Source organism: Lepisma saccharinum, chromosome 23, assembly GCF_977018435.1.
Source record: "Lepisma saccharinum chromosome 23, izLepSacc3.1, whole genome shotgun sequence".
NCBI lineage: Eukaryota > Metazoa > Arthropoda > Insecta > Zygentoma > Lepismatidae > Lepisma > Lepisma saccharinum.
This window is the reverse complement of record NC_139251.1, coordinates 48004392-48031883: the sequence shown is the minus strand read 5'-3', so window position 1 is coordinate 48031883 and position 27492 is coordinate 48004392. Positions and strand designations below refer to the sequence as shown.

The window sequence follows — 27492 nt, the reverse complement described above, 5'->3', positions numbered from 1 at the left end:
ACCTCCGCACTGCATCCAAACCCCAGACCGTATAGACGCGAAAGGTACACTGGTGAATATTTGCTGTTTTTGTTGAGGCGTGGGCGATATTACCCGGGATGCATATAAACCGGTAAACATACTCCAATAAATCTCCCATCCTTCCTTATTCATTTGCCACAAACCACATTGAAATAATACTTCATTTACAAATTTTACACAACAAAGAAAACCATGAGTTTTAAAAAAATCACCCTGTATATTAGGTTTTGGCTTATGTTTTAGTTATTGTTACACATGATTTCCATATTTAAGAACATTTTTCTACATATACTCCATATTCGCGCAACAACTACATGTCCCCGTCTGACCGAAAGATTTGGGTGAATACCTTCCGAACAACTGACAAATTTTGTCACGTGCCAGTTCCGACGACACAATGAAAAATGCAAGGAAGAACTGTTTCCCGAGAGTGACGATAGATGGCAGCACTCCATATAAAGAACAGCAGAGTTCACTGTAGAAACTTGGAGCGGAGAAGAGAGATTATATACAGGGTGTTGCAAAATACCTGTTACAACGCTTGGGAGGTGGTTCGACAAGTAAAAACAAGGAAGAAATGCCATGTGGAAAAATGTCGAAATCGGCACCGTTTTCGAATGACAGGCGTGCGAAAATCGCCTCACACCATGTTTATGGCACAATAACTCAAGAAGGAAGAAATATATCAATGTCGGAATAAAATAATACAAACAAAATCGTACCTGGCGAATACAATGGTGCATCAATTGAGGCCCAGTGTAAATTGCGCAAGGGGACTCTCAAATAAAGTGGGGAATCCCCTGATGGAAAATACAAGACATTTACTACTATCTTCTACATAATGTTGAGATCGGAATGTAGCCAGTAAAAAATGGCGACGTATGTCCACATGTCCCACTACTGCTGGGACACAGTCCCACACCCGGAAAATAGGAAAATAACTGCAAATCTCCTGTTGTACACGGTTCACATTGCGGTACGAAGAAGAAAAGAAACCAATTTGTCGCATGTCTCACTACTGCTGGGACACCATCCCAAATGGAAAAAAATACTGGAAAATCATAAAAAAACGTTTTCAATCCCTTAATGTTGACACACTACTTTGCAGTACGAAAAATAAAAGTTAAACAATGGCCACATGTCGTCAGGCTATACATACGTATACTACAAGAAAGCTCCCCAAAGAAAGTGGGTAATCCTAAAAGGAATGAAGACGGGAAATGGCGAGAAAACGCACACAATGGCATGTAACATTTCCAGGCACAGCACATCTAGAAGGGATTCCACTGAGAAGCGCACAACCTCCGCACATGCAGATCGACAGTATGAAGTACAGCGATATCCAGCATCTTCACTCGCACCTTTCACTAAAGGACACTATGCGGTGCTGATAGGGGCTCACAAACACCGGTATACTCAGAGACGTTGTTGAAAATGTCCGCCATTGACTTCAAGACAAAGATGGCATCGGCGAAGCACTGATTGTCTTGTACGCGCAAATACCTCTGGCATGTCACCAATTGTTCCAGCAGCGGCACTAACACGAGCAACGAGATCCTCAGCACTTTCCACAGGGGTTTCATACACGAGCCTTTTCATTTCTCCCCACACAAAGAAATCCAGTGGTGTGAGGTCGGGGGAACAAGGTGGCCACGGTAAAGGTCCACCCCTGCAAATCCAACGATCGCCGAAAATATCGTTGAGTAAGGCCCTGGCTCCCCGGTCGAAATGTGCGGGGGCGCCGTCGTGTGGAAACCAGGTACGTTGTCTAACTGCCAGTGGCACGTTTTCCAAAAGTTCAGGTAATACGTCATGTAGAAACATCCGATAATTCCCACCACACAAAGTAGAGGGCAAAATGTACGGGCCTATCAAGTGGTCACCTACTACGCCACACCACACATTCACTGCGAACCTATGTTGATGATGGCGCACAATGATTGCATGCGGATTGTCCATATCCCAGACGTGGCTGTTGTGGCTATTGAACATGCCGTCCCTGGTGAATATTGCCTCATCGGTCCACAAAACTCTTGTTGGGAAATCTGGAATGGCAAGAGTTTGTTGCACGTACCATTGGCAGAAATCCATGCGTAGGGGAAAGTCCATGGGCAGTATGTGGTGCACCTTATGCAATTTGTATGGGTGCAATCCCTCCTCCTGAAGAACGCGGAACACATTGCTATGGTGGGTTTGTTGAGTACGAGCACTGACACGTGTGCTGGTGTCAGGACGGTCTCGTATCGCGTCCAACACGTCCTCTTCAAATTGCACAGTGCGCACAGTGCGGGCTCTTCCACAATCCCACCTACGGGGTAGTAGAGATCCAGTTTCACGCAGTCGAGCATCAAGTCTTTGAAAGAGTGCATGTGCTGGTAACCGCCTATTGGGAAAACGTTCGTGATACGAACGCCGTGCTTCACGGCTGTTTCGGTTTGCCTCTCCATAAACGAGATGCATATCAGCAAGCTCGTGGGTAGAGTACTCCACCTCCACGATTGTCCTGTTCGAGAACTGCCCAGCAACAGGGGCACTTTCCCTCCGAGTGACGGATCACAACTGCCGTGATTAGCACCCACGTAATGTCACACAGGTGTCCACGCAGTTGTTGCAATCCGATAAAGAACACGGGAATACGTACTCTACGTACAATATTCCTTGGCGCAATTCAACCATACACACACGCCAGACTAAACTCCACGCTGTGAGACGCAGAACAAGACAGGAAAAACAACGGTCGACTACTCTCTACGTAGTATCCACCAACACTAATACGTAACAGGTGACCTACACTCACAGCGCCTCTAGTGGGGCTTTCTGTATCAATTAGCTGAAATCAATCTGAGCGTAATTTGATGGCATAGCGTCATTTTCGGGTGAATTTCCTATTTCCCGAGTGTGGGACGGTGTCCCAGCAGTAGTGGGACATGTGGACATACGTCGTCATTTTTTACTGCCTACATTCCGATCTCAACATTATGCAGAAAATAGCAGTAAATTTCCTATATTTTCCATCAGGGTATTCCCCACTTTCTTTGAAAGTCCCCTTGCGCAATTTACACTGGGCCTCAATTGATGCACCATTGCATTCGCCAGGTACGATTTTGTTTGTATTATTTTATTCCGACATTGATATATTTCTTCCTTCTTGAGTTATTGTGCCATAAACATGGTGTGAGGCAATTTTCGCACGCCTGTCACTCGCAAACGGTGCCGATTTCGACATTTTTTCACATGGCATTTTTTCCTTGTTTTTACTTGTCGAATCACCTCCCAAGCGTTGTAACAGGTATTTTGCAACACCCTGTATATTATAGTAAATGCAAAATATATAAAGGAAGAGTATAAAAATTATAGAAGGAGTAAATAAAATGTTGTAAATAGCAAATTAAGATAAATAAGAATATGCTCGTATATGAATCAATCAGGAAAGTTAATAAGTGACCAAATGAATTCAGAAATGTATCTCTCCTTTTTTATCCTAGTGATCAAAATATGATTTAATACCTCTGACGAGGCGAACATCGTCAGCTTTTGTATTTGTCCGTCCCTCGGTGGCGCTGTGTTCAATTAGACGCCCCGAAGCACTTACGGTTGCGCTTCTTATTAGACGCAGCGCTTGCTGTTAGCGATTTTGAGCTATTCCCCTTTTGGTCGTTACATAGGAGGTGGCACTATTGTCAATTTAGACACCCCTAATCTTTCTATAAGTATAGCTTGTGAAGCGGGGAAAGCGAGCGCATATACGTAATAAATAAGATTACGCTTTAAAAGGAAAGACAATAAATTAGAAAGAAGAAGAAGCCTTTTCCTAAATAGAAAGAAGAAGACTTTTACAAAAATAGAAGAAAGAAAAGAAGAATAAGCCTTCTCCAAATTAGAAAGAAGAAGAAGCCTTTTCCTAAATAGAAAGAAGAAAAGAAGAAGTTTTTTCCAAAAATAGAAAGAAGAAAAGAAGAAGAAGTCTTTTCCAAAAATAGAAAGAAGAAGAAGCCTTTTCCCAGAAATTACGAGAAGAAAGAAGAAGAAGATTTCCTTTCAATTATTCATATATGTATAAGAAGAATATAACCGACGTAAATTTGAAATCAGCATATATATATATATATATATATATTTTTCAATGTATATACAAGCTTCGCTATATATTTTCTCTGATTGCGTATAGTTTCCAGAATATAGATACGCATTTAACTATATCCTCTTGGCTACAAAACGCTTTCTTATTTGGAATTCTCGAACAAAGAACCTATCCCCTGAGATTAAGATATATCTGTAACCGTGGTAAATAACATTTAAGTACGTACCCCCAGGGTCGAAGCAATTTGAAATACACTCCCATTACTTCTTCCGATATTGATGGCAGTTTTAGTCAATATAAATTCATCTTACGAGACGACATAGGTAAATTCACGTTTGAAACTTACAACAAAATGTTGTTATTCATTTGTTTGGAAGCAGAAAATGAAAACACGTTTTGTGTTGTTTTACAATTAATGTCAATGTAAGCGTACTGTACTTTATGTATTTCGTGTAGCGTCTTATATTAAAACATTTTTTTTACAATTATAAGTCCATATTTAACTCCATACTTTGGTGACAATAAGTAAATGTGTATTTACATATTTAGCACATTTTTACTATATATAAATACGTTCCCTGCTAATGACAATTATTTCCAAACTAAATAATAGAGTAAATATCTAACAATATATATTTGTACATGCATATAAGTCGGAACGTTTTTCCTAAATGGGAAAGGAGAGGCATATCCACACATATTTTCAAAATCTAATGTCTACTTTCCGTGCAATACGTGCACTTGAGCTTCTGTCTGAAGTCGGATGTACTTACTTTGGCTAGCATATCCTGTGAGAGAAATGGCTTCACAAGTCCAAAACCGGCGTGAAAGTACATTGGGGGATTCAAAATATGGAAAGCTTTGAAGTGAACAGGATATGTTTCCTGAAATGAAGAAATAAATGTCGTTCTTATATTTATAAAAAAATATGTCGTTACAAATAGCAAATATATTCAAAACTTTTAAAATAGGACAAAATAGTATCTTAACAAAACTCATTATATACAGTGTAATTTTAATTTGATTTTATTTAACGGACAACGGAAACGTCTAAAACAAAATAACTTTTCTCAGTAACATTTTTATCGTTGGTGTGCCGTTTCGGCGCTAAAGTCATTCAACAAATGCTGTTTTGCAGCGAGTATGCTGGCAACTCAACATCACATCTGTGACGTCATTTCCTGCGTTGACGCAGGCAGGGTTGCGAGGGACATACAAGAAATTTGTGAAATTTGAAAACTACTAACCACAATATGTACATATAAACGCGTCCAGTAGACCAACAGGAAGTGAAACAACGATACGAAAAATGATAGAAAAACAACGTGTTCAAAACAAAGTGATAGTATCGGATTTCGTCTCTTAGCGTGCATGTGAAATATTAGCAAATCTCTTTGACAAGTTGACATCTACAGGTTAGTCATTCCACTTGTCCTTCTGATACGGTTTTTAGTGACACACTGATTAATTGACAAAATGAAAAAAAAATAAGAAGAACTCAACATTTCCAGAAGTAACATGTAACTGTAATGTAATATTCAGGCCATTATGCTCAAGGGATAAAAATGGTTGAAAATAGAAGGATATAAGCATGTAGTAGTAAAACAAGCTCGCCGACGACTGTAACATTCCTGTTTTATTGATTATCCACACACAGAATACACAGTTAATGGCAACTGTGAACATGTCAGTATATTTTGTGCTGATTCATCATTAGGCTGTTACTGAGGTTGTACGTGTTTTAGCCATAATGTAACAACGTGAAACTGGAAAACTTTCATTATCAGCACCACAATACCACAACGCATGTATCAAGACAAGTGGATATGGAAGCATTTCAATCATGCAAATAAAATTCAGTTATTGCATTGTATTTCATGAAATGCTATCTTATTATTTTACAAAAAATACTCAAAAATATTTTGGCCGCGGTGGCTCAGTCGGTAACGCGTCTGACTACCATGCTCAAGGTCCCGGGTTCGATCCCCGGCCGGTTCAAATCCGGGAACTTTTCTAACGGTGGAAGCGGCCCCGGCGCCTACCCAGCGTCGAATAACATGGGTACCTGGGGGAAACCCTGGGGGGTAAAGGCGGTCAGGGGCGTGATGCTGATCACATCACCCCCACTCACGACCGGATCAAGAAAGTGTGGGACGTTACCCCCACACCCCCTATACGCCTTCATGGCGTGATGCTAAGCACAGGGGAGCACTTTACCTTTTTTACCTTTTACTCAAAAATATACGCATTCGACTGTGTTGAACTTGTAAAATTTGAGAGAACATATAAAAATAAAGTAATACAAGTTACAAGAAGTTCTATTCTACTGCATGTTATTCTGAAGTTTTCTTAAATGTTCCTAATAATAAATTGTGTTTCAAAGTATTTAAAATACAGTTAGTGCCGTATTTATAACTCACTCCTGCTAATTAGAGACACTCTAGGGTCGGATGCCATATAACGGCAATATTGTCAGGTGTACATAATTTTACATTAGAAATCAAACATCGGTGCAATATTATGATTTCTGATTTTTCATGTAAAAGTATTATCAATGTTTAAGCAAAAGTCTCCTACATCTCAACCTATATAACCGCAGTCCCAGCCGCATCAACTGTTGGTTGTGAACCATATTGATTAATATGGCATCAGTCTTTGCACATCTAGGTGTGACTCTTGCGTATTCATTGTCTGTTTTACTCAGCCAAATTGATATTTTGAATAAAATTATCGTTAATTTCAGCCATTAATTCATATATAGTTATTTCATCGAAATGTCGTTATTAAAACAACAATAGGGAGCAATCGGGAGAAACAATGGGGTACTTTATTTTCATACAGCAACATACCAGCTAGGATAAATTGCATTGGCATCTTCCAACCTACTGCATTTCTTTCATGTCGATCCATATACAGGCATCCACTTATTCCGAAACTTGATCAAACATCTTCCCAGCCAGGCATTTCCATTCTGAGTACTGAATGCCAGGGTCTTTTCTCCCTACTTTAGTTGTAAATTAGAGATCTATCTGGCGAATTCCCGTAACATCGCCAACATGTACAGTATATATTTTATCGTAGTACAGCAAGTGCTACAGCTTCCTGTCACATACAAAATATATGGGTTTTTCGTCAAGATGGAAACTATGCTCTGTCATCAATTAAATACGTTTTTATATTTCTATGCATACTTGACTTAGTGGAATAAAATTTTTGCAAGGTTTGCAAACCAATAGTTGGTAACACTGAGTGGCAAGAGATGGGGAGAACAAAGATTCATTTGTCCAGAGAACTTGTGCTTAACAAGTCACAGAATGAATGATAATACCACACTGCATTGCAGGGAACGTTATGTAATGCGGAAATATCGAAGTTTAAAGAAAAGACACCAATAAATTATAGTTTTAGCCCTGCGGTAGCTACTTGAGAGTGAATCACCAGTCATATTCGCTAGTTGATTATTTCCTGTATTTAAGTTTAGATTATATGTATTCAGGGAATACACAAAAGAGTGGTGGTCAGACGATACACTTTCACACAGTAATCTCTCATGCTGATAACTGGTACTCGTGTGGTTACGTGGCCGAGGTTTCATATTATTCGCCCTATTTTTCTATCTTTTGTAACGGAGTAAACATGTCCGTGCTGCTGGCAATGTGCACCAAGAGAAATCAGTGATCTGAAGCTTGTCGTGGAAGATTTCGCATTCGCACACAAAACCATGACTAGCAGTGGCGTGCCCAGAATTTTCGAAAGGGAAGGGGGTCATGTACACTCTTTTTAGTAGTAGGTTCTCATTTTGCCATCGTGTCCTGCCGTTGACGTTCTTTTTGTTTAAGAATACTGGGCCAAAGGGGAGGAGGTGCTATAACCCCAACCAACCTCCCCCCTCAGGCATGCCACTGATAACCAATTTGCAGAGATCATGCCACCTCATCAGCTGCCATCCTGTTACCCATCTGTTCGTCAGAATCATCTCTTGAGCTTGTTGAATCTCCCCATCAGTGGTGGAGGTTGATGTGCGTCCTGCTCCCGCTTCGTGCTTCCTGATTTTCCGATCATTTTCAAACCTCTCGATCAACTCATATACACTTCTATGCAGTAGAGCACTGTTCCCGTATTGTACTGAAAGCCTATGGTGAAATTTAGCCCTTGACACACCTTCGGAGCAGGGAAACGGATCATTCTTCTCTATTCTGCGTTGGTACACACTGCCCGCTGAGCGGCCATATTTACTCTTGTTACAAAAGAAAGATAAAATGGAGCGATTAATATGAAACCTCGGCTACGTAACCATAACCACACCCTTTCGGCACGCGAGCTCTGAAAGCAGTGTGACCAACCTATAGAAAGTTATGGTGAAAGTGCGGATAATTTTTGACTTCCCCTCTTAGTGTGCCCAATGTCAAAGGTATATGTATGTTAATTGTTTTCTGTTATTTATATTTTGATCTGTATATGTGCTTAATTTATAAACTATGAATTATTATTTATTGAGTTACGACTGAGTGTAATATTAGTCACGCCCTGTAATTTTCACCATGTAAAACAAAATCTATAAAAATAAAAAATATATATTTTAATTGCATTAGACATTGGACACAAATAAAGTAATACAATTTTTATTCCTATTACGATTAAGAAGTACATTTCTCTTACCAAAATTACATACGAGATCACTTTAACAAATTTGAACGTGACCTGTCTCAGGTGTGACAATGACAGGTTCGAGCAATCGAGGATCACAGCCACTCCTCCCACTTGGAAAGTCTGATCGAGCAGTAAACAGTCGAGGGCCGTGAAAATCCCTCTCCACATTTGCTCCACGGTGTGGGTAGAAAAGTTGTAATTTCCTGAAACAGAACGTAAATTCGTTAATATTTTACCAAGTGTAAGACTGTACGTATCTGTATACTAGCCATGTGGCGTTTTTCCTTACTTTTATTCTTGTTTCTTTCCACGAATATTGTTTGTATGCTGTTCTAGCAGTTTAGTGATATTTTTGTGTTAGAATCTTCTTCTTTAGGTTGTTGCATTTGGTAATTTCGTAGTTACTTAGTCTTACACAACTTTGTCTCCCACGCATTGTTCCATACATGCAAGTATTTGTACCATCATCAAGCCGACATACTTAAAGGATATAAATCCATTTCTGTGCATTTCAATCAATTTAACAAAGTATTACAGAATTCTCACATTTTATTGTTATGCATATAATGGCGAATTTTAGACACAGAACGCGATATTAAATCCACTTGAATATTTTTATCCTAGTCTTTGTGAGAATTATAAGCACCCCAGGGAATATACAGGGTGTTTCAGAGCGACCCAGACACTACCTTTTTCTCGAGAACGGGAGATCGTATCAAGTTGAAACAAAAAAAAATCCACCACTAAGTTGGGCCCAAAGAATCCGTAGAAAGTATTTGCAACAGCCCGAAAGCCACCCTTTGTGGTTTTAGTGGTGGGCATATGCCCCGTTCGTGCGATTTTCAAATGGGAAGGGTATGTTTGGAATGCAGATTCGGAAAGGCGGGGGAAAAATACGATTGTCATATAAAACATTTGTCTGTACCACCTACCGTTTTCCGTGTAGAAAATGGTTTTGCAAAAAAAGGAAGGTGAGCCAAATCGAGTATACCGAGCTTAACAATTAAGATAAGTGCAGCACCATAACAGTTTCGGAAAGTGCAGGACGAGCTTTCCAACGATATGCCACATGATGTCTGTGGGACTAAAAAAGGATGAAACCGCGTGACCCAAAAAAGGGGGTCTAAAGTTAGGGAAGCACTCGAAAATTTCAAATGGCAAGGGGGTTCGAGTAATACCCTGTTTTAAAGGTCACAGAAAACGTGAAAAGGATGCGAACATGATTTTGTAATCCACTGACCGGTTTCAAAATGGCGACCAAAACAATTCCGACCCCTGAAGTTGGTGTTCCAATGTGAGGAATTACGTATGTAAATAGCAAAACACAAACACTGGATAGAGTACATAAGATCCTGTACAAACAATTATGGTAATGGGTCCGCTCTTGAAACATCGTACTACTGTAAGCTTTGTTTGACCTCCAACTTTGACCCCCCCTTCACACTTTCTCCAGGCTTAGGACTGGTAACGAATGGTTTACTGTCACGCACAATAAGGAATTCGTTGGCGTGTTCAACGGCTGCCTCGCCAACGAAGAAGGTCCTTTTCTCACAATTGATTTCCAAACCACTGTTTGACAGGAGACATAATCCTAACTGAAATGACGATAAGAAAAACGAAAGAGTAATCAGAAACCAATGAACAACAAAAACGAGAGGAATAGGTAATGCACCCAGTGTGATACACATTTACCAACTTACAGTAGATGTTCGAAACGTCTTCCCTTGGTCTCAATGCATTTCTGCACACGGACACTGAAATCATTCTGTGCTGCAATAACTTCTGCCTCACTAATGTGCCTGCATGCAGCAACCATGCGGTGGATCATGTCGTCCCTAGTTGTAGGGCGATTTTGGTAAACGATTTCTTTCAGTCGTCCCCAGAGGTAATAATCTAAACATGTTAAGTCTGGTGACCTAGGAGGCCAGAGCACAGGCCAACCTCTACCTACTCAGCGACCACGTAACATTGCATTCACCTGATTCCTCGCTGTCAGTTCTAAATGTGTTCCGGGCAGCCATCTTGTTGTAGCCACATGTGTGTTCTGATGTGTAAGGGGACGTCTTCAAGAAGACTGGGCAATTGTTCTTGAAGAAATGTGCGGTACGCAACACCCGTAAGCCTCGCTTGAAAAAAATGAGGTCCAATTATTCGTCCGCCGATGATTCCACACCACACATTCACAGACCATCTACGTTGATGATCCAGCTCTTGCATCCACCGTGGGTTTTCGGCGGCTCAGTAATGTATGTTGTGCCGATTTATCTGACCATCACTTTTAAATGTAGCCTCGTCAGACCACAACATTTCTTCAAAGAATCGAATATTTGCATTCATTTGAGATTGAGACCACATGCAAAAGTCTAGCCTGCTTTGAAAATCAGTTCCGTGTAGCTCTTGATGCAAGGACACGTGGTACGAATGAAATATGTGATCCTTTAAAATCCTTCTCACTGTACTTGCGCTGACACCAGAATCACGAGCAACTTGCCTGATACTCACGTGAGGATTGAGATGGAAGGCTGCAAGTACACCAGCAGACCTCTCATCTCGAACAGGCCGAACAATGCGTTCATGTTTGTGACTGCAAGAAGGCTGAACATTGCCTCTTCTGCGTACACGATCGGCAAGGGTGCGAAAAACATGTCTTGAACGTTGTTCCCGATCGGGATACCTTGCAGCGTACACACAAGCAGCAGCAGAACATTTTCGTTGGCTCTCAACCAACACCATGAGCATGTCAAATGCTTCTTCGTTCGTGAAAGGCATTATTGGTTCACATTCAACAATTTGCCACTGCGAATTAAGTACAGGAATGCACACTACCCGCGAGGAATGCACTGTAGAACGTCCTGGGGTACCACACAATGCCTTCGACGATGCAATCACTTGTAACAGACAACGGTGAATGAGACCAAGATTTGAGGGGCGAATTCGCGTTATCAGTGGAAGCACACTGGAACAGACTGCTATGCAGGAAGCTCGTCACACCTCGACCCGTGGCACTTTCCGATTGCCTTTGTTGAACCGGGCAGTGGGAACAGCGTACGTGCAGTCAAATGGAACTAGACGCACCGGCAATTGGCGTACTTTGTAATTTGTCGACGGGGTCAGCATGCTGTGTTGTGTACTGCAGCCTACCCAACACGTGGGCTTATGCTTATTCCTACTCGTACACAATGGACCTGAAGTTCTACTCACTGCATGTTGTACACTCACAGAGGCATGTACTAATACGAAACCGCTAACTTTTCACACGAACCTTCAGTACACTGACGTTATATGTGACGGCTGGCATGGTCTGACAATGGTAGCGAACCAGTAACCATTTAGAAACCTTGTCACGAATAAACAGCTGTTTCGCTGGCATTCTTTGTACAGGATCTCATGTACTTTGTCCAGTGTTTGTGTTTTGCTATTTACGTACTCCTCACTTTGGAACACCAACTTCAGGGGTCGGAATTGTTTTGGTCGCGATTTTGAAACCGGTCAGTGGATTACAAAATCATGTTCGCATCCTTTTCACGTTTTCTGTGACCTTTAAAACGAGGTATTACTCGACCCCCCTTGCCGTTTGAAATTTTCGAGTTCATCCCTAACTTTAGACCCCCTATTTTGGGTCACGGGATTTCATCCTTTTTTAGTCTCACAGTCATCATGTGGCATATCGTTGGAAAGCTTGTGTCCTGCACTTTCCGAAACTGTTATGTTGCTGCACTTATCTTAATTGTTAAGCTCGGTATACTAGATTTGGCTCACCTTCCTTTTTCTGCAAAACCATTTTCTACACGGAAAACGGTAGGTGATACAGACAAATGTTTTATATGACAATCGTATTTTTTCCCCGCCTTTCCAAATCTGCATTCCAAACATACCCTTCCCATTTGAAAATCGCACGAACGGGACATGTGCCGCCCACTAAAACCACAAAGGGTGGCTTTCGGGCTGTTGCAAATACTTTCTACGGATTCTTTGGGCCCAACTTAGTGGTGCATTTTTTTGTTTCAACTTGATACGATCTCCCGTTCTCGAGAAAAAGGTAGTGTCTGGGTCGCTCTGGAACACCCTGTATTTCTCGGAGGAGTTCCTACGCAATATACCATACACAGTGAATCATCTTTGGAGTTTTGATCATCTGCCCGAGAATGTCCTAAAAAATAGCAATTTCTTTACACTCACAGCTCCCTGTCCTTGCTATTGAATCCACCTTTCCAAGGTTTCTTGGTTATTATCAAAGTCGATATTTTTATTTCCCGCAAGAGGTATTGGGTATACCAGAATATTGTTAAATTTCAAGTACTGAATGTAACAATAGTTAGGTATCTTTGACATAGCTCGAAGGGAAGCCTACCGAAAGCGTATCTTGTACCGAGCCAGCACCTGCTTTTCTGAGAAGCGCTATTGTCACTATTACCTGCAGCGTTTAGACATCCAACACTAACTGCAATGACGTTACATTGCCAATGTTTCCATATTGTGTGTGTATACATTCATGTGTGACTCCATTCTTAGTAATTTCCGTCGCTGGAGACACAGGGGTGTGGATTGAAAGAAAGCGAGAGGTTAAGGTTTCTGATTCATCGGCCTGCTCCTGGCCTAGAAGAGGGAAGATGGAAGAGACAGACTCTGTACACTTACATGGCCCCATCTCCGCTGACTACCTGCAGGTATTGCGTCGACGACATCATCCCATCCAGAAGCTTTGGCGTCCTTAGATGACCGAACTGATTCACGGAACTTAATACGTTAGCACTCTTGGTCGTTGCGATTAGTAATAACTATCTTTGTTTTATTGAAATGGCGACTTTTATATTCAGTTACATTCAGTTGACCCTGCAGGTTCGAGTCCTCCACTATCGGGTCGGTAACCTCGAACAGGCGGATCAACACGGTAGTGACGGAGGAATATCACTGATTTGCCAGCGGTATGTTAGTTGCAGGTTGCATGATTGGGTCAGCGTACTGTGTGGAGAGGCGATGTATAATATATTGGACTCATTTGAAACAGAAAGCATATTTCCTAGTTTTGAAAATGTTCTAACTAAATAAATTTTACGATTGTTATAACTTTCTATGGGATTATTATTTATTTATTTATTTATTAACGCCTTGTTTTAAATGGCGGAGTTAAGGCCGTACAAAGCCTTTTCTTCCACTCAACCATACACATAAAATTATACATTATTATATTATACACAAAGTACATTAAGTCTTTTCACATAAGTCCACACACACACACACACACACACATTATACTCATACACACAAGTCTTAACTCCCTGAATATAGCACACAAAATACAAAATATATAATACACAAAATACGATATTGGAATGCAAAATTTAAAATTGTATAGAAGTAATTACAAAGTATTTTAAGAATTAATGCACTTGCATATGCCCTTTGGCCTGCTTGACAGGGAAAGATCTAGCCTAACGAGAATTCTGAAGAGAGTGGCGAACACGTCTGCTAAAGGAAGCGACGGAGCTTACTGTTCTAGTGCTTGCTGGCAACTGATTCCATAGTCTTACAGCCGGTACAGAGAAAGATTTGGAGAAGAAGTTTGATCTGTGGACGGGGATAGAGAGAGATGAGGAGCTGCGTGATCTGGTGTCGCGATCGTGAAATTCGTGAAGAAATTGGAAGCGAGAGAGGAGATAGGAAGGTGACTTGAGGTTGAGAACTTTGTAGAGTAAAATCAGAGTGTGCAGCGTTCGTCTTTCTTGCATACGTAGCCACCCCAATTTGAGAAAATAAGGTGATAGGTGTTCCCAATATTTTAAATTAAAAATGTATCGTACGCAGGCATTTTGAACACTATGCAGACGTTTAGCTAACTCACCTGTTAAGCCGGAATAAGCTACGTCACAATAATCTAAATGGCATAAAACTAGGGACTGACATAGTTTGGCCTTGATAGAGGTGGGGGGGTGTCTGCTTCGATATAATCTTGTTTCACAATGCTTTATTTTATTGTGTCTAAAGAATAGGTGACAACACCATCATTTGCAGATTTGCAAAAATTCCTGGGACAATACGTACGTTGCTTACCGTGTTTGTTATGCAATTTGTTTGGTTATAACAAAGGAAATAATATTAATTCTGATTCTTGTAATGTTGTTCCTTTTTGTATATCCGTAGAAACGTAATTTCATAAACCTTATATTTTTTATCATCGTGAGAACAAAATAAGAGCCAGTTTGTCCAATCGCTGTGAAATTTTAGTACAGTGGAGGCAGAAATGTTTTCAAATTTTCAAAATTTGTCAAAAAACAGTTTTCTTTAATTTTGAGAATCAACTTTCTCTTAGTATTGGGTAGCCCTATTAATATAATATTGATCTTGTTTTGATGCTCTTTGCCATTGAATTCCTCTTCTCTTTCCCTTAACGGTTTCGCTCGTTGTTGTATTTATTGCCAGTTTCTATTACTTCAGCCTCATGAATAAATTGACTCTTGCATTGCCGATGTGGTGAATTATCCTTATTATCTTATTTAGCCATTGCATACAGCTGTAATATTTTCCACATTATTTTGCCTCATTACAGAATCAAAGGCCTTTTCGAAATCTACAGTCCCTACCCAAAGTTTAAGACCACCAACTTTTTTCATATAAATAAATCCTGACCGAAAGTTTTTGGTACAACTATGGAGTGAAACTGTATGGAAGTAATATAGTGTATGAGGCATATATTGCCGAAAAATATTGGTATACGTCTTGTAGTTCTTGAGATACGTAAGTGGAAAATCAAATTTCTTAACTGAAAAATCCAGCATTTTGAAGTGCAGATGAATGTGTATACTCGTAACCGACGTCGTTATGACAGTACTGAATTTTTTCCAGTATTGTGGAACATGAACGAAAGTTTTGGCGCAAAAAAGTCAGAAAAAAATTCTCGTGTTTTATATTTATTTTTCTAAAATTCGCAAAATAAAAAAATACAGCGAAAACTGAGAGGTCTTCAGATAACAAAATCTTCCTCAGCGACTGCGCTGGAGTGAATAAATTGTATCAGTCATTAGTTGAAATGTGTGTTAATAGATGGCGCAGAAAGACATATCTCGAGTAGCAGCATTGTGCAAGTCCAAAATTGTTTTCGTTACGCTTGATAATAAACAGGCTTTTCGAATCGCAAGCTGCGTGATAATGGGAAAAAAATCTGTGTCTGTGGCCGTGAAATAGCAAATAATTGGTATGTACGGATGCAATAGGTCTCATAGAGAAATTGCAGTCGCATTGAATGTGAGTAAAACCTGCGTAGCGAACCCAATAAACAAATTCAAGCAGCAAGGTACAGTGGTTGATAAACCACGCTGCGGCCGCTCCAGGGTAACGTCTGTACGCGAGGACCGGATTATTTCCGAAGTATGGAATGATATTACGCCCCAAGAATGCCAGAAATTGGTCCGCAGCATGAGAAAACGTGTGCAAATGTGCTTGAAACTTAAAGGGGGTCCTACTGACTATTAAAAGTTCGCACTTCATTCATCTAATTTCAGGAGAAATGTTGGTTTCCAAGTATATTTTCAAAGTTCAGTAGGACCCCCTACCTATTAGGACGAACACGTCATTTTGACGGGTATAGTTTTTCCATGCAATATTTGTCACTGCTTTTATTATGAAAGTGAAACAACTCTTGTCTTTCTGTATTTCTTTTACTTTCACATCATTGTAAATATTAATTGCAAATTCTGCCTCCTGCAGTGGCTAATAGAGGGGCACAAAAGAAACAAATTATCTGGTCAGAAGGACCGTGTTATTAATAGTCAGTTAAATCATGGAAGACTTGCTTCTCTGTGCTTGGAGTTAAGTTAACAATGTCAAAATTATAATTACGAAATATATAAATAAATCACCTGTCAACATTATGGTGTGTACGTGTATTTCATGTGGTGGCCGCGGTGGCTCAGTCGGTAACGCGTCTGACTACCATGCTAAAGGTCCCGGGTTCGATCCCCGGCCGGTTCAAATCCGGGAACTTTTCTAACGGTGGAAGCGGCCCCGGCGCCTACCCAGCGTCGAATAACATGGGTACCTGGGGGAAACCCTGGGGGGTAAAGGCGGTCAGGGGCGTGATGCTGATCACATCACCCCCACTCACGACCGGATCAAGAAAGTGTGGGGCGTTACCCCCACACCCCCTATACGCCTTCATGGCGTGGTGCTAAGCACAGGGGAACACTTTATTTTACCTTTACTTTTTTTTACGTGTATTTCATGTATTTATTTCATTTATTTATTTATGAGTGTATTTTATTTACTTACTTACTGTGTATTTTTTATTTATTTGTTAGTTTTTGCGTTCGTAGAAACATATTTCCTTACTGATTACGAATCATTTTGTCATTGGTGGGAACTTTTGAAAAATATAATTACGTTATTCTATCACAAATTAGAAATGCACGACCACTCACTTGGAAAGGAGGCACCTCCGGCCCTCATGACGTAGTGGTTAGCACATTACGCTACGATGACAAAGATCATGGGTTCGAAACCCAGCCTGGGCATGGATGTTTGTGAGTGTCCATTTTATCATATCATCACTCATCCCCATCTTCCCAATTAGCCAAAAGTGGCACAAAGTGAAGTAACATAAACAAAATCAATCAGTAAAAATCAATAAAGGAGGAAACATCAATATGCCGACCCTCACATGCATTGCCGTCATCATGAGCATCTTCATCTTAAGAATAATTGTAGAAAGTCGTATGGAATGAACATCTATTCCGCCATTGTCATTATCTGCTCTGCACTCATCATATTCAAAAATATTGTCCTCTCCCTCAGATTCGACGTCCACGAAGATAATGAGGTAGCTACGTCACGATCCAGTAAGCCACGTTCGGGTGACATATTGGACACTGCAGTGAACTAAATAGAGTAAGCGAATAGAAGTTGCCAATATTTTACTTTAGATAATTCGTTCACCGATCTGAACTAACATTCAACTTGAAAATACGTTCATTAGACAAACAACAATGAGCAAAGATGAACTAAGGTTCACTCACACCTAGAATACGCTATTGCTATCATATTTATCTACGTAAGAACTGTACCCGTCAAAATGACGGGTGATCGTACTTATAGTAGTAATCCAATGTAGTTGCCTTCTCACGTGAGATAGAAGTTTACTATTTTACACAAGTGTAGAGCATTAATATTTGTTAAAAGTCACAAAACATGGAAGTTGTGGACTAAAATTAACATTGTTAAAATTACAATAAAAATAGGGTCACCCGTCAAAATGACGGGTCCCGTCCTTCTAAGGCAATTGAATGAATTTGGGTGTAAATAAAATTTTAGTACATTAGAAGAGTTAAACATCAGCTGTGAACAGTATGGGATAAAGATTAATGTAAACAAAACAAAGGCAATGGTTATAGGACGGAAACCAAGGAATATTAATGTGAGAGCAAACAGTGAAAGAATCCAGCAAGTGGATAGCTTCAAGTACCTCGGATGCACTATAAGCAGTGACATGAGCTGCAAACAAGAAGTGAAAATGAGAATCGCAATAGCAAAAGCAGCTTTCAATAGAAGAAAAAATGTATTTGTGGACCCATGGACATAAGTCTAAGGAAGAGATTAGTGAAATGTTTTGTGTGGAGTGTAGCACTATATGGTGCAGAAACCTGGACGTTGAGAAGAAATGAAGAGAAACGACTCGAAGCTTTTGAAATGTGGACATGGCGAAAAATGGAGCGTGTAAAATGGACGGACAAGGTAAGAAACGAAGCCGTACTGAAAAGAGTTGGTGAAAAAAGAGCTATACTGGAGACCATCAAGAAGAAGAAAAGAAACTGGTTAGGACACTGTCTAAGAAGGAACTGCCTGCTAAGAGATGCCTTGGAGGGAATTGTTGAAGGAGGAAAAGTCCGTGGAAGAAAGAGATATCAGCTTATGGATGATATTAAATTAACTGGGTCGTATGCTATTACGAAGCGTAAGGCAGAGAATAGGGAAAGCTGGAGATTGCAGTGAAAAACCTGCCAATTAGGCAGAAAACAATGAATGAATGAATGAATGATGTAACATTTTCCACACAAGGGTTATTTTTTCCTCACTACCTTGTGTGTTATATAAATTATAGTTCTTTTTTTTTAGAAAATTCAATCTGAATCTATCTTCGGGAACAACCAAAATATTGGAACAAATATAACTCTTGAATGAGTTGATTGACTATAACCAGTGATCAGATACGAGAAACTTCTGTGTGTATAATTATTTTATATTTTCAATATTATTTTAATTCACTGACAGCACACACTTTATGTAATCAATACACGATATAAACAGCATGCATTACCAGCATTAGCAACTTACCAAGTCTCATTAGAGCTACTGTTCTTCCCAGGTTGTCCCTCTCTGGAAGGACATTGTATATATCTCTGTCGTTGAGTTCTTTGAACACGGAAAGTGGTAAAGGCTCGAAATACTCAGGATATGCTTCACGGAAATGGTAGAATTTTATTATCTGAAAAATTAAAGGTGTTATTACAATCTGCCGAAAGAAAAAAGTCATGAGTAATCGATAAACAAATTGCATCTGAAACAGGACACTTGTAAAAATGTCGATTTATCGATATCATATGGATATTTTTAAAATATCGAAGCCTCAATATCATAAAAATATCGATGTCGAAAAATCAATTTCGAAGTTACCAATATTATCATATCGACGATGTTGTTATTATCTATATTGACGATAATGTCATTCGTCAGTTTGTCGACATTATGATACATGCATGTTGGTCTACGCTATTTTCTAATGCAATTGACGACACTTTGCAACAACAATCATTGCAAAACACTGAAATACAGGATTGTCAATGTGGCATGTTGATCCAATTGCTGAAATAAAATGCTGTTTTCAATTAAATATATTCAGTTCCAATGAACCATCTTGATTATGACTCATTTGGATTGTTCCTTCCTTGCGTCAAGCGTCGCAACAGTCCAGGCAGATATCACACCTCGACGTTTACACGAACAACTTGTATCGGAATTGTTATTTATCGCTTTGCCAAAAGTAAGCCCTTGTGGTATTATTTTGCAGAAGTTCCGAAAATACGTTTCCTCATTCAATTCTTCTTTCTCTTTCGAATAAAACTCATAGCCAAAACATTCCAAATTTTGGCGCCTCAGTGGTTCATAAGATGAGGTAGCCAATGTACGACAACAGCAAAATCCAACAATGGAGTTAAAGTAGATTACATTCGTGTGGCAAGTATCTACTTATTTTTTACCGAGTCACTCAAGAACATAAGGACTACAGTATTCCAATTCTTCTTCCTCTATTCTCACACATAATCATAGTACAATATGCGTTTTGTTTAATTAACTGTGTATTTAGAAAAAGAAATACTGAGATAGAGTAAAACACCCATTTCAGAGCAGAATCCTGAGTCCTCAAATAATTATTTAATTATAATTTATAAAATTTCTATCACACAATAATATTTTGTTACAAAATGGAATCGTTGAAAGTAAAATATTGGACCCCTCATAGGGGGCTCAACGGAGGAGGCTCGCGCTCCAATGACGCCCTCGGTTTCGGCGCTTCTGAAAAAAAAAAAAATATATATATATATATATATATAAGGCCTCTTGTTTTGTTGGAGGTATTCATTGAAATTGGAAACTTGAAAACCTCTATTACTTAAACCAAACTCCTTTGTGGAGTCAGTCCCGGGTTCGAATCCCGGTCGGGCTTGGTTGTTTGTGAATGTCCATTCATCAATTTCATCACTCATCCCCATCTTCGCAAATTAGCCAATAGGCACAAAACGCGAAGTAAAATAAACTAAATCAATCAATCTTTGTGGAGTGGTTTAAGTGGTTAAGTCACGGGATCGAATTTCGACCTGGACATGGACGTTCCTTGTGAGTGCCATTTCATCAATTTCATCATATCATCATTCCTCCTCATCTACTCAAAAGTTTTATTTGTAAAATGCTTTAAAATTAGAAATTCTTACTGCTTTCAGTGATTCCTCTTCATCGAAGTAGAAAGCTCTTAAAAACGACAAGAGGAAGCAGTCGTCCAAACGAGAGTTTAGGTCAGGGATACCTGCAAATATGGTAACAGAAATATTTAAGTCAATAGAACTTCCCATATCCAATATAAGTAGCAAATTAATTATTGTTCTTTTTCGAAAATATGACTAACAAATTTCAAAATATACTCATACATTTTAAGCTTATATTCTCACCTGGTAAAAGAAGAAATTCAAAACACAATTCTCAATGCTGAAATCTGCATTCTCTAATTCACATAAGTAGTCAAAAGAGAAACGTTGAGGGTGTGTATGAGTAGGTTTGGAAAATGTGTGCGTGTCTTAATCGTGGAGAATTCTGTAAAAAATTCCTGCGGGATGAAAGTTCTCTTGTATTTCTTCTATGGGTTTATATGTAGCCAAATATTGTCAGGTGACCATTCTTTATTCCACACAATGCTATCTTCGTCTAATTTGCGTATTTCGTAATAGCATTCTACTTATACTTGGTTAGATCTGAAAATAACTAACATACACGCGTCATAACAATTCAATGACTGTTTCTGTATAATTTTGGTCAGCAAATATGGTTTTACAGTAGCCTATATCTATATGGTAAATATTTTTCTTTCGAACGCGCACACACATAAAAATCAATAAATCTAATTGCTTTGCCACCAGAAATGCAATTTTAACGCCTAACCCTATCCCACATCGCCACAACCATAATTTGAAACTAACGAGGTCCATGGTGAATTTGACCGTTAAGAATTCACACTTTTAAAGTAGCTAATAAGAAGTGATAATTGTAGGATTTTAATACTGTTCGTAATGGAAAACATTCATTTTTGTTACTTGTGAGAAAATGTATTTAATAATTTGATTGCAAAAATTATTTTAAAAATGTGGGCCATTGTCGATCCAACCGGGGTTTTGGAAAGTATACAAACTTGGGCTGTCCTAGTATAGTATAAAGTGGGCATTATTTCCTAATGCTGCTACATTTTTCAGTTTATAGCACTCTTTGGTTTTTAGATATCGATTGATTGTCACACACTTTGCAAAAGCTTACCTTTCCAGCTTTGAAGTTACTAACTTAACATACAATTTCATATCCTAAGACAACTTACTTATTTAAAGAACAATACAGGGTAATAAGACATAACGTTCTATTGTTACCTTATTCTTTCGAATCTCTGTAAAAGATCAGCTTTATTTCATCCACTTTATTATGATCACCATTCTTAAGTAGCTCCACTTTACCATCAATAATTTCAGTCACTGGACTGAATAGTTCGAAAGACCCCGATATCTCGCAGTTCTGGCTGTTAATTGATGGGCGCGGCAGGGCAAAATCATGCCGGGGTACATTTGTTTTTCTATGCACTTACAAAATAGTTGAATTGAAATGAAATGGTGACCACTTGCTGTCATTTTATATTAGGATGGATATCGTATACAAATAATGTGTGAGAAATATCCAGATAATATCCAAATAATGTATAATAAATGTCCAGTTTAGGTCTACTTATAATCCAGAACATATCATTTTCTTTTCCAAGTCTCAATCAAATAAAATCTAAGGAAGTTTCGTTCATTAAACATATACCTGTAGCACGAATGTCCAACACATAATAAAATGACATATATAAAATCCATAAATGGTCAACTGAACTTCCTGAAACATATTTTTTGAATATCTGTTGCCTGCCTAGTGGACATATCCAAGGGACATCTACTTAGCATTTCAGGAACTATGGGTTAGGCAAGGGACAGCCAAAGCAATTTGGGAATGTATGCTGACAGTGCCAAGCGTGACCTGCCGAACCTATCCACGTATGCATAAAAGTGCTTAAATAAACAAGACTTGACCTGCCTAACATACAGGGTGTTCCAAAATGAATATCGGGGTTTTAATTAAGTGTGTATTCTATTACATATACAATACAGAAATGAAACATACCTTAAAAGGAAGGGTAACTCAAACAGTTTTTGGTCACAAGTTACAAGTGTTCAATGTGGGATCCCCTTGTGACACGGCACACATCTAGTCTGTAGGCAATTTCTTCCCACTCTGAAGCTTGCATGTCTGGTGTAATAGACTCCACAGTTGCATCAATCCTGCGTCGCAATTCAGGGAGGTCGGCAGGTAGCGGTGGCACGTATACGCTATCCTTTACATACACCCACAAAAATAAATCGCAGGGGGTGAGGTCGGGAGATCTTGGGGGCCATTGCAGAAGAGCCACGTCATCCTCACAATGACGACCGACCCATCGTTGGCGAAAAACAGCATTCAACCAATTCCGTACTTCACGATGAAAGTGAGGGGGCGCGCCGTCTTGTTGCCAGATGATGTTCCTTTTTTGCTCACGATCCAGTTGAGGGTAGAATCATTGCTGGAGCATGTCCAAATAAGCAGAACCAGTGATAGTTTTTTCCACAAAAAAGAAAGGGCCATACACTTGTTCTTTGGATAGAGCATAAAATACATTCACTTTTGGCGAATCCTCATGTGCTGCACTGTTTGGTGTGGATTTTCAGACCCCCAAATACGCACATTACACGTATTCACTCGTACACTAAGATGAAATGAGGCTTCATCACTAAAGATCACACGTGTAAGAAAATCATCTTCCATGTCCAGCACATTTTCGCAGAAGTTGGAAAGGGTCACATTATCTTCAGGCTTTAGGGCCTGTAACAGATGTAGACAGTACAGCCTCATGTGCAGTCTCTTTCGTAACACCCTCCAAACAGTCGTGGACGGCAATGACAATTCTTGACTTGCCCGCCTTACAGATTTCCTGGGGCTCCGACCGAAACTTGCTCTGACCTGTTCCACGTACTCATCTGGTAGACGTGGTCTTCCGGAGCTTTTCCCTTTCCACAGGCATCCCGTATTCTTAAATTGGTTGTACCATCTTCGGATGTTGTTATCCGATGGGGGATCACATCCATATTCCCGCAGAAAAGCACGTTGCAGTCCAATTGCTGAGTTACACCTTGCGAATTCCAAGACACAGAAGACTTTACGCTCAGGAGTCATCTCCATCTTTACTACTAGCGTGCTGCGGCGGAGTTACGAAACATCACCTGCGAAGTAGAAACAAAAACTGTTTGAGTTACCTTTCCTTTTAAGGTATGTTTGATTTTTGTAATCTATATGTAATAGAAGATACACTTCATTGAAACCCCGATATTCATTTTGGAACACCCTGTACTTACATACACATTTCTGCTGTTATATGCGTACGTGGATTGGTTTGGCAGGTCGAATTTCTTACTGTTAGCATACATCTTTCAATTTGCTGAAGCTAGCAGTTCGTCGTTCATGAACGTCTCTTGGACACTTTGTGTGTTGGGTGATTTCATCTCACATTAGACAGGTGCAGGCCACTCACCATCTCGGATGTTGCTGAAAAAAATAGATGTTAAAGGACCATATGACCCATGTCCAAAAGTAAAATATCTTTTTTCTAATGATTTTTTACAGTGTTACAAGCTAACAAAGAGAGACACTGTTTGATAAAAAGAAATTACGGAAGGTAAATAATGCAATATTCAAACCACTATCAATCAAAAACCAAAAACGGTAGAGACTTAAGGTTTCTTCTATTTCAAATCTTGCTCAAAGCACTTTGGAAGCACTTCCAAAACTTTATTAAGGAATATATTTATGAAACCCTCTTCAACTATAAAATTAAAAATCAGCCCAAATATGTGATTTTTTTTTTAAAGTGAAGGATCACAGAACATGAGTTTTTCTGTGATAATAGAATATGGAATATGGACTAACTATTTGCAATGCCATTTCTGCACAAACATCTAACGTTATGTAAAAAAATCTTTGTAAAATCTTGACCTTTTTTCAGATATAATTTTCTCAAAAACACACATCTCAAAATTTCTGAAAATTTTAGAATGTAGTCTTTCTTTACTGTACGTGCAAGAGGTCCAATCAGACCGGGCAATACTTTTTGTCTGTAATCGGGGAGAAGTTTTTAATAAATGTCCTCCATGTTCCATATTTTTTAAATTCTTACTGTAAGATATGTTATGAATATGCTTTGAACAAGCTTTGAAATAAAATAAACCTTTAGTCTCTACCATTTTGTGTTTTTGATTTACAGTGGTTTGAAAGTTGCATTATTTCCCTTCCGTTTTTTTTTTTATCAAATAGTGTCTTCCTTTGTGAGCTTGTTATAACACTCTAACAAATCATCAAAGAAGGAACATATTTCACTTTTGGACATATGTCATGTTGTCCTTTAACGTGTAGTTTTTTCAGCTGATTTTGAAATTCAAAGGTAACACATTTGTTACTTACCTGTATGATTTGAGATGAATTGGCCCTGCTGTATAAGATGGCGGCAAGTAATGGGAATAAGAAATGTTTAAACTAAATTCAAACAAGTGATAATACATTATTCGATTTAATATTTTTATTGTTCGTCGTCCTTCAAGTTTCTTGGAGGAAAACAAATCGCATGTAGTAACTCTATAATATCTGGCTCGTAGAGATTGCTTCCTACTTGTTTGTTAACCATAATCCTTCCGGACCATTTCGTGAAATCTAAAGAAAATACACCAGTAAATGCTATATGAATTTCGATTACCTTTTACTTTCTTTCTGAGGGATGCAATATCCTGAAGAACAGTCTCCGGGTTTTCCTTCAGTTCTTCTCTCGCCTTCATCTTCCACTTGTCAGGAAGGCTGTACTCGAATCTAGAGTCATTGAATAAACTGGATCCACATGGTTCCATTTCTCCTGAACTAAGAAAGATATGGATTCATAGTTATTAGTGAGATAAAATCATTGTTGGAAATTTTCTAATATTTTCTTGCCTTAAACAGACTACAAGTTAATGAGAATAATTACTAATGAGCGTCTCAACCTTAAAAGTCAGTATGTGTTAAATGGAGCGCGGCGTTGCCAGATAAAACAAACGAACGCGCATCGAGTCGCTGTTAATCGCTAATGATTGCGACAAATTTACTTCCTTAATATCGTATAGAAAATCTTCAAAATCTATGTATTTGACGCAGTTTGAAAAAAAACTATAATTACCTCAAGATTTGCATGTAAATGTTTATATTTCGACGTAACTAATTACTACTTTACATTTGCATTATATGTGTAATACACGGACCTATTCTATGTTGTATCCTATACATAAACAGAATTAAATAAATACAAAAAAAATATTGATATATTTTTTAAGGAAAATAAAGCACACTGCACTTCCTACGAAACGGGCCACATGCCTGCAACTGAATTGTAACCTCGGTGGCGCGCAATGAATTTGATACGCGAGACAGCCCGCATAAACAAACTACGATTGCAGAATAAATAACGGTGCTGTGGAGTAACAATGCATTCTAAAAATAACTTCAAACAATAGTCCACACTTTTCTCGCTTGGTCTGGACGTGTATCGCGACAAACCGAAAAGTTTCTCGCTAACCAACTTTTTCGTGTAACGGTCTGATGATTTACACAAAATATCCAATATATATATATATATATACACACACACACACGTATATACACACACACACACACGTATATAACTCTCCTCGTAAGCAAATTAATTCACTCAGGCGAAGAATATCATATCTACAAACACCATTTATGGCTTTTGAAGTATGTATTTACTAGAAAGAAATTAAACGTTTTGCAAAATTGCATGATTATGGAAATTTCAGATCACATGAATTTGTGACAGGTTATATAATGTCGTCAGTAAATAGAGCATAAAAAACTCTACAGAATAATGATTTCACTGTTTGAAATTTATGACTTTTACATTTTTTAAATTTTGTAACATCTGGCAACGCAGCGGTGGTAGAGAAGGACAGAGCTATTGGCAAAACTCATGTATTAGAGAGAGAGGGAAGTACTCCATTTACTTCCATACTGACTTTTAAGGTTGAGACACTCTATAGCACATTCTATTAGCATTTACTAGGTATCATAAAATGTACATTCGTTGACCAATGAAAAAATTTGAAATCGTTACCTCGTCTTCCAAGTAAGATAAAATAAATATGTGGTGATAAAACATGTGTGCTGAAATATTAATTTCAAATTTAGTATCAATATTTAAGTAATCATTTTCTTTTAACCCTACATTTCTCATTGTGCTTGTCGCTTTTATTTGATGTAATTGTACGTACATACATTACTTAGAAATGTGTTCATGACTTTTAGCTATCATGAATATCACTTATTGGTAGTCTACTCGGTAGCCGTGACGACATTTAAACTCTAAACAAGACAACATTTTATGATACACAAAGTTAATTGTATACTACAATTAACCGTTGTCTATGGCTTGTTATTTTACTTATTGTAAGCCTAGGGCATCTGTTCGCTTATCTTCAAGTGTTTCATAATTAGGCAATAGTGGCGCAAAAGCCAAGTACAATAAAGCAAAGTAATCAATGAATATTCTTCAGACAACTATTAAACATTGCATAATGTACATACCTTTGAAGTTAAGTGTTATTCATACAAGAGTTGAAAACAAACTATAGGTTTATATGTCGGACTGAATGATTAAATACTACAGAGTATATCACTTATAGGAGATATATATCAGAGGAAACATCAAGGGTCGATAAATACTATACAAAAAAATGTGAAAAGTTCAAATGGTAGTATCATATGATCGGTACTTGTAGAGATAATGGAAGAATCAATAACATTATATTTATATTTTTGGTTCGGGATGTTTAATT

At 38.7% G+C, this 27492-nt stretch overlaps 1 protein-coding gene across 1 annotated transcript in view; it reads right to left on the bottom strand.

Annotated features, from left to right (window-relative positions):
* LOC146005491 (alpha-tocopherol transfer protein-like) overlaps positions 1-27260 on the bottom strand; it is a 30195-nt gene extending 2935 nt beyond the window's left edge. The window contains exons 1-6 of the mRNA XM_083144736.1: positions 27242-27260; positions 25368-25525; positions 20731-20822; positions 19076-19226; positions 8762-8955; positions 4876-4986 (exon numbers count right to left, since the gene is read on the bottom strand). Of these exons, the coding sequence (XP_083000862.1) occupies positions 4876-4986; positions 8762-8955; positions 19076-19226; positions 20731-20822; positions 25368-25515 (696 nt within the window). The 5' untranslated portion in view covers positions 25516-25525; positions 27242-27260. The remainder of the gene's footprint in view (positions 1-4875; positions 4987-8761; positions 8956-19075; positions 19227-20730; positions 20823-25367; positions 25526-27241) is intronic.
* Between the last annotated feature and the right edge of the window lie 232 nt (positions 27261-27492).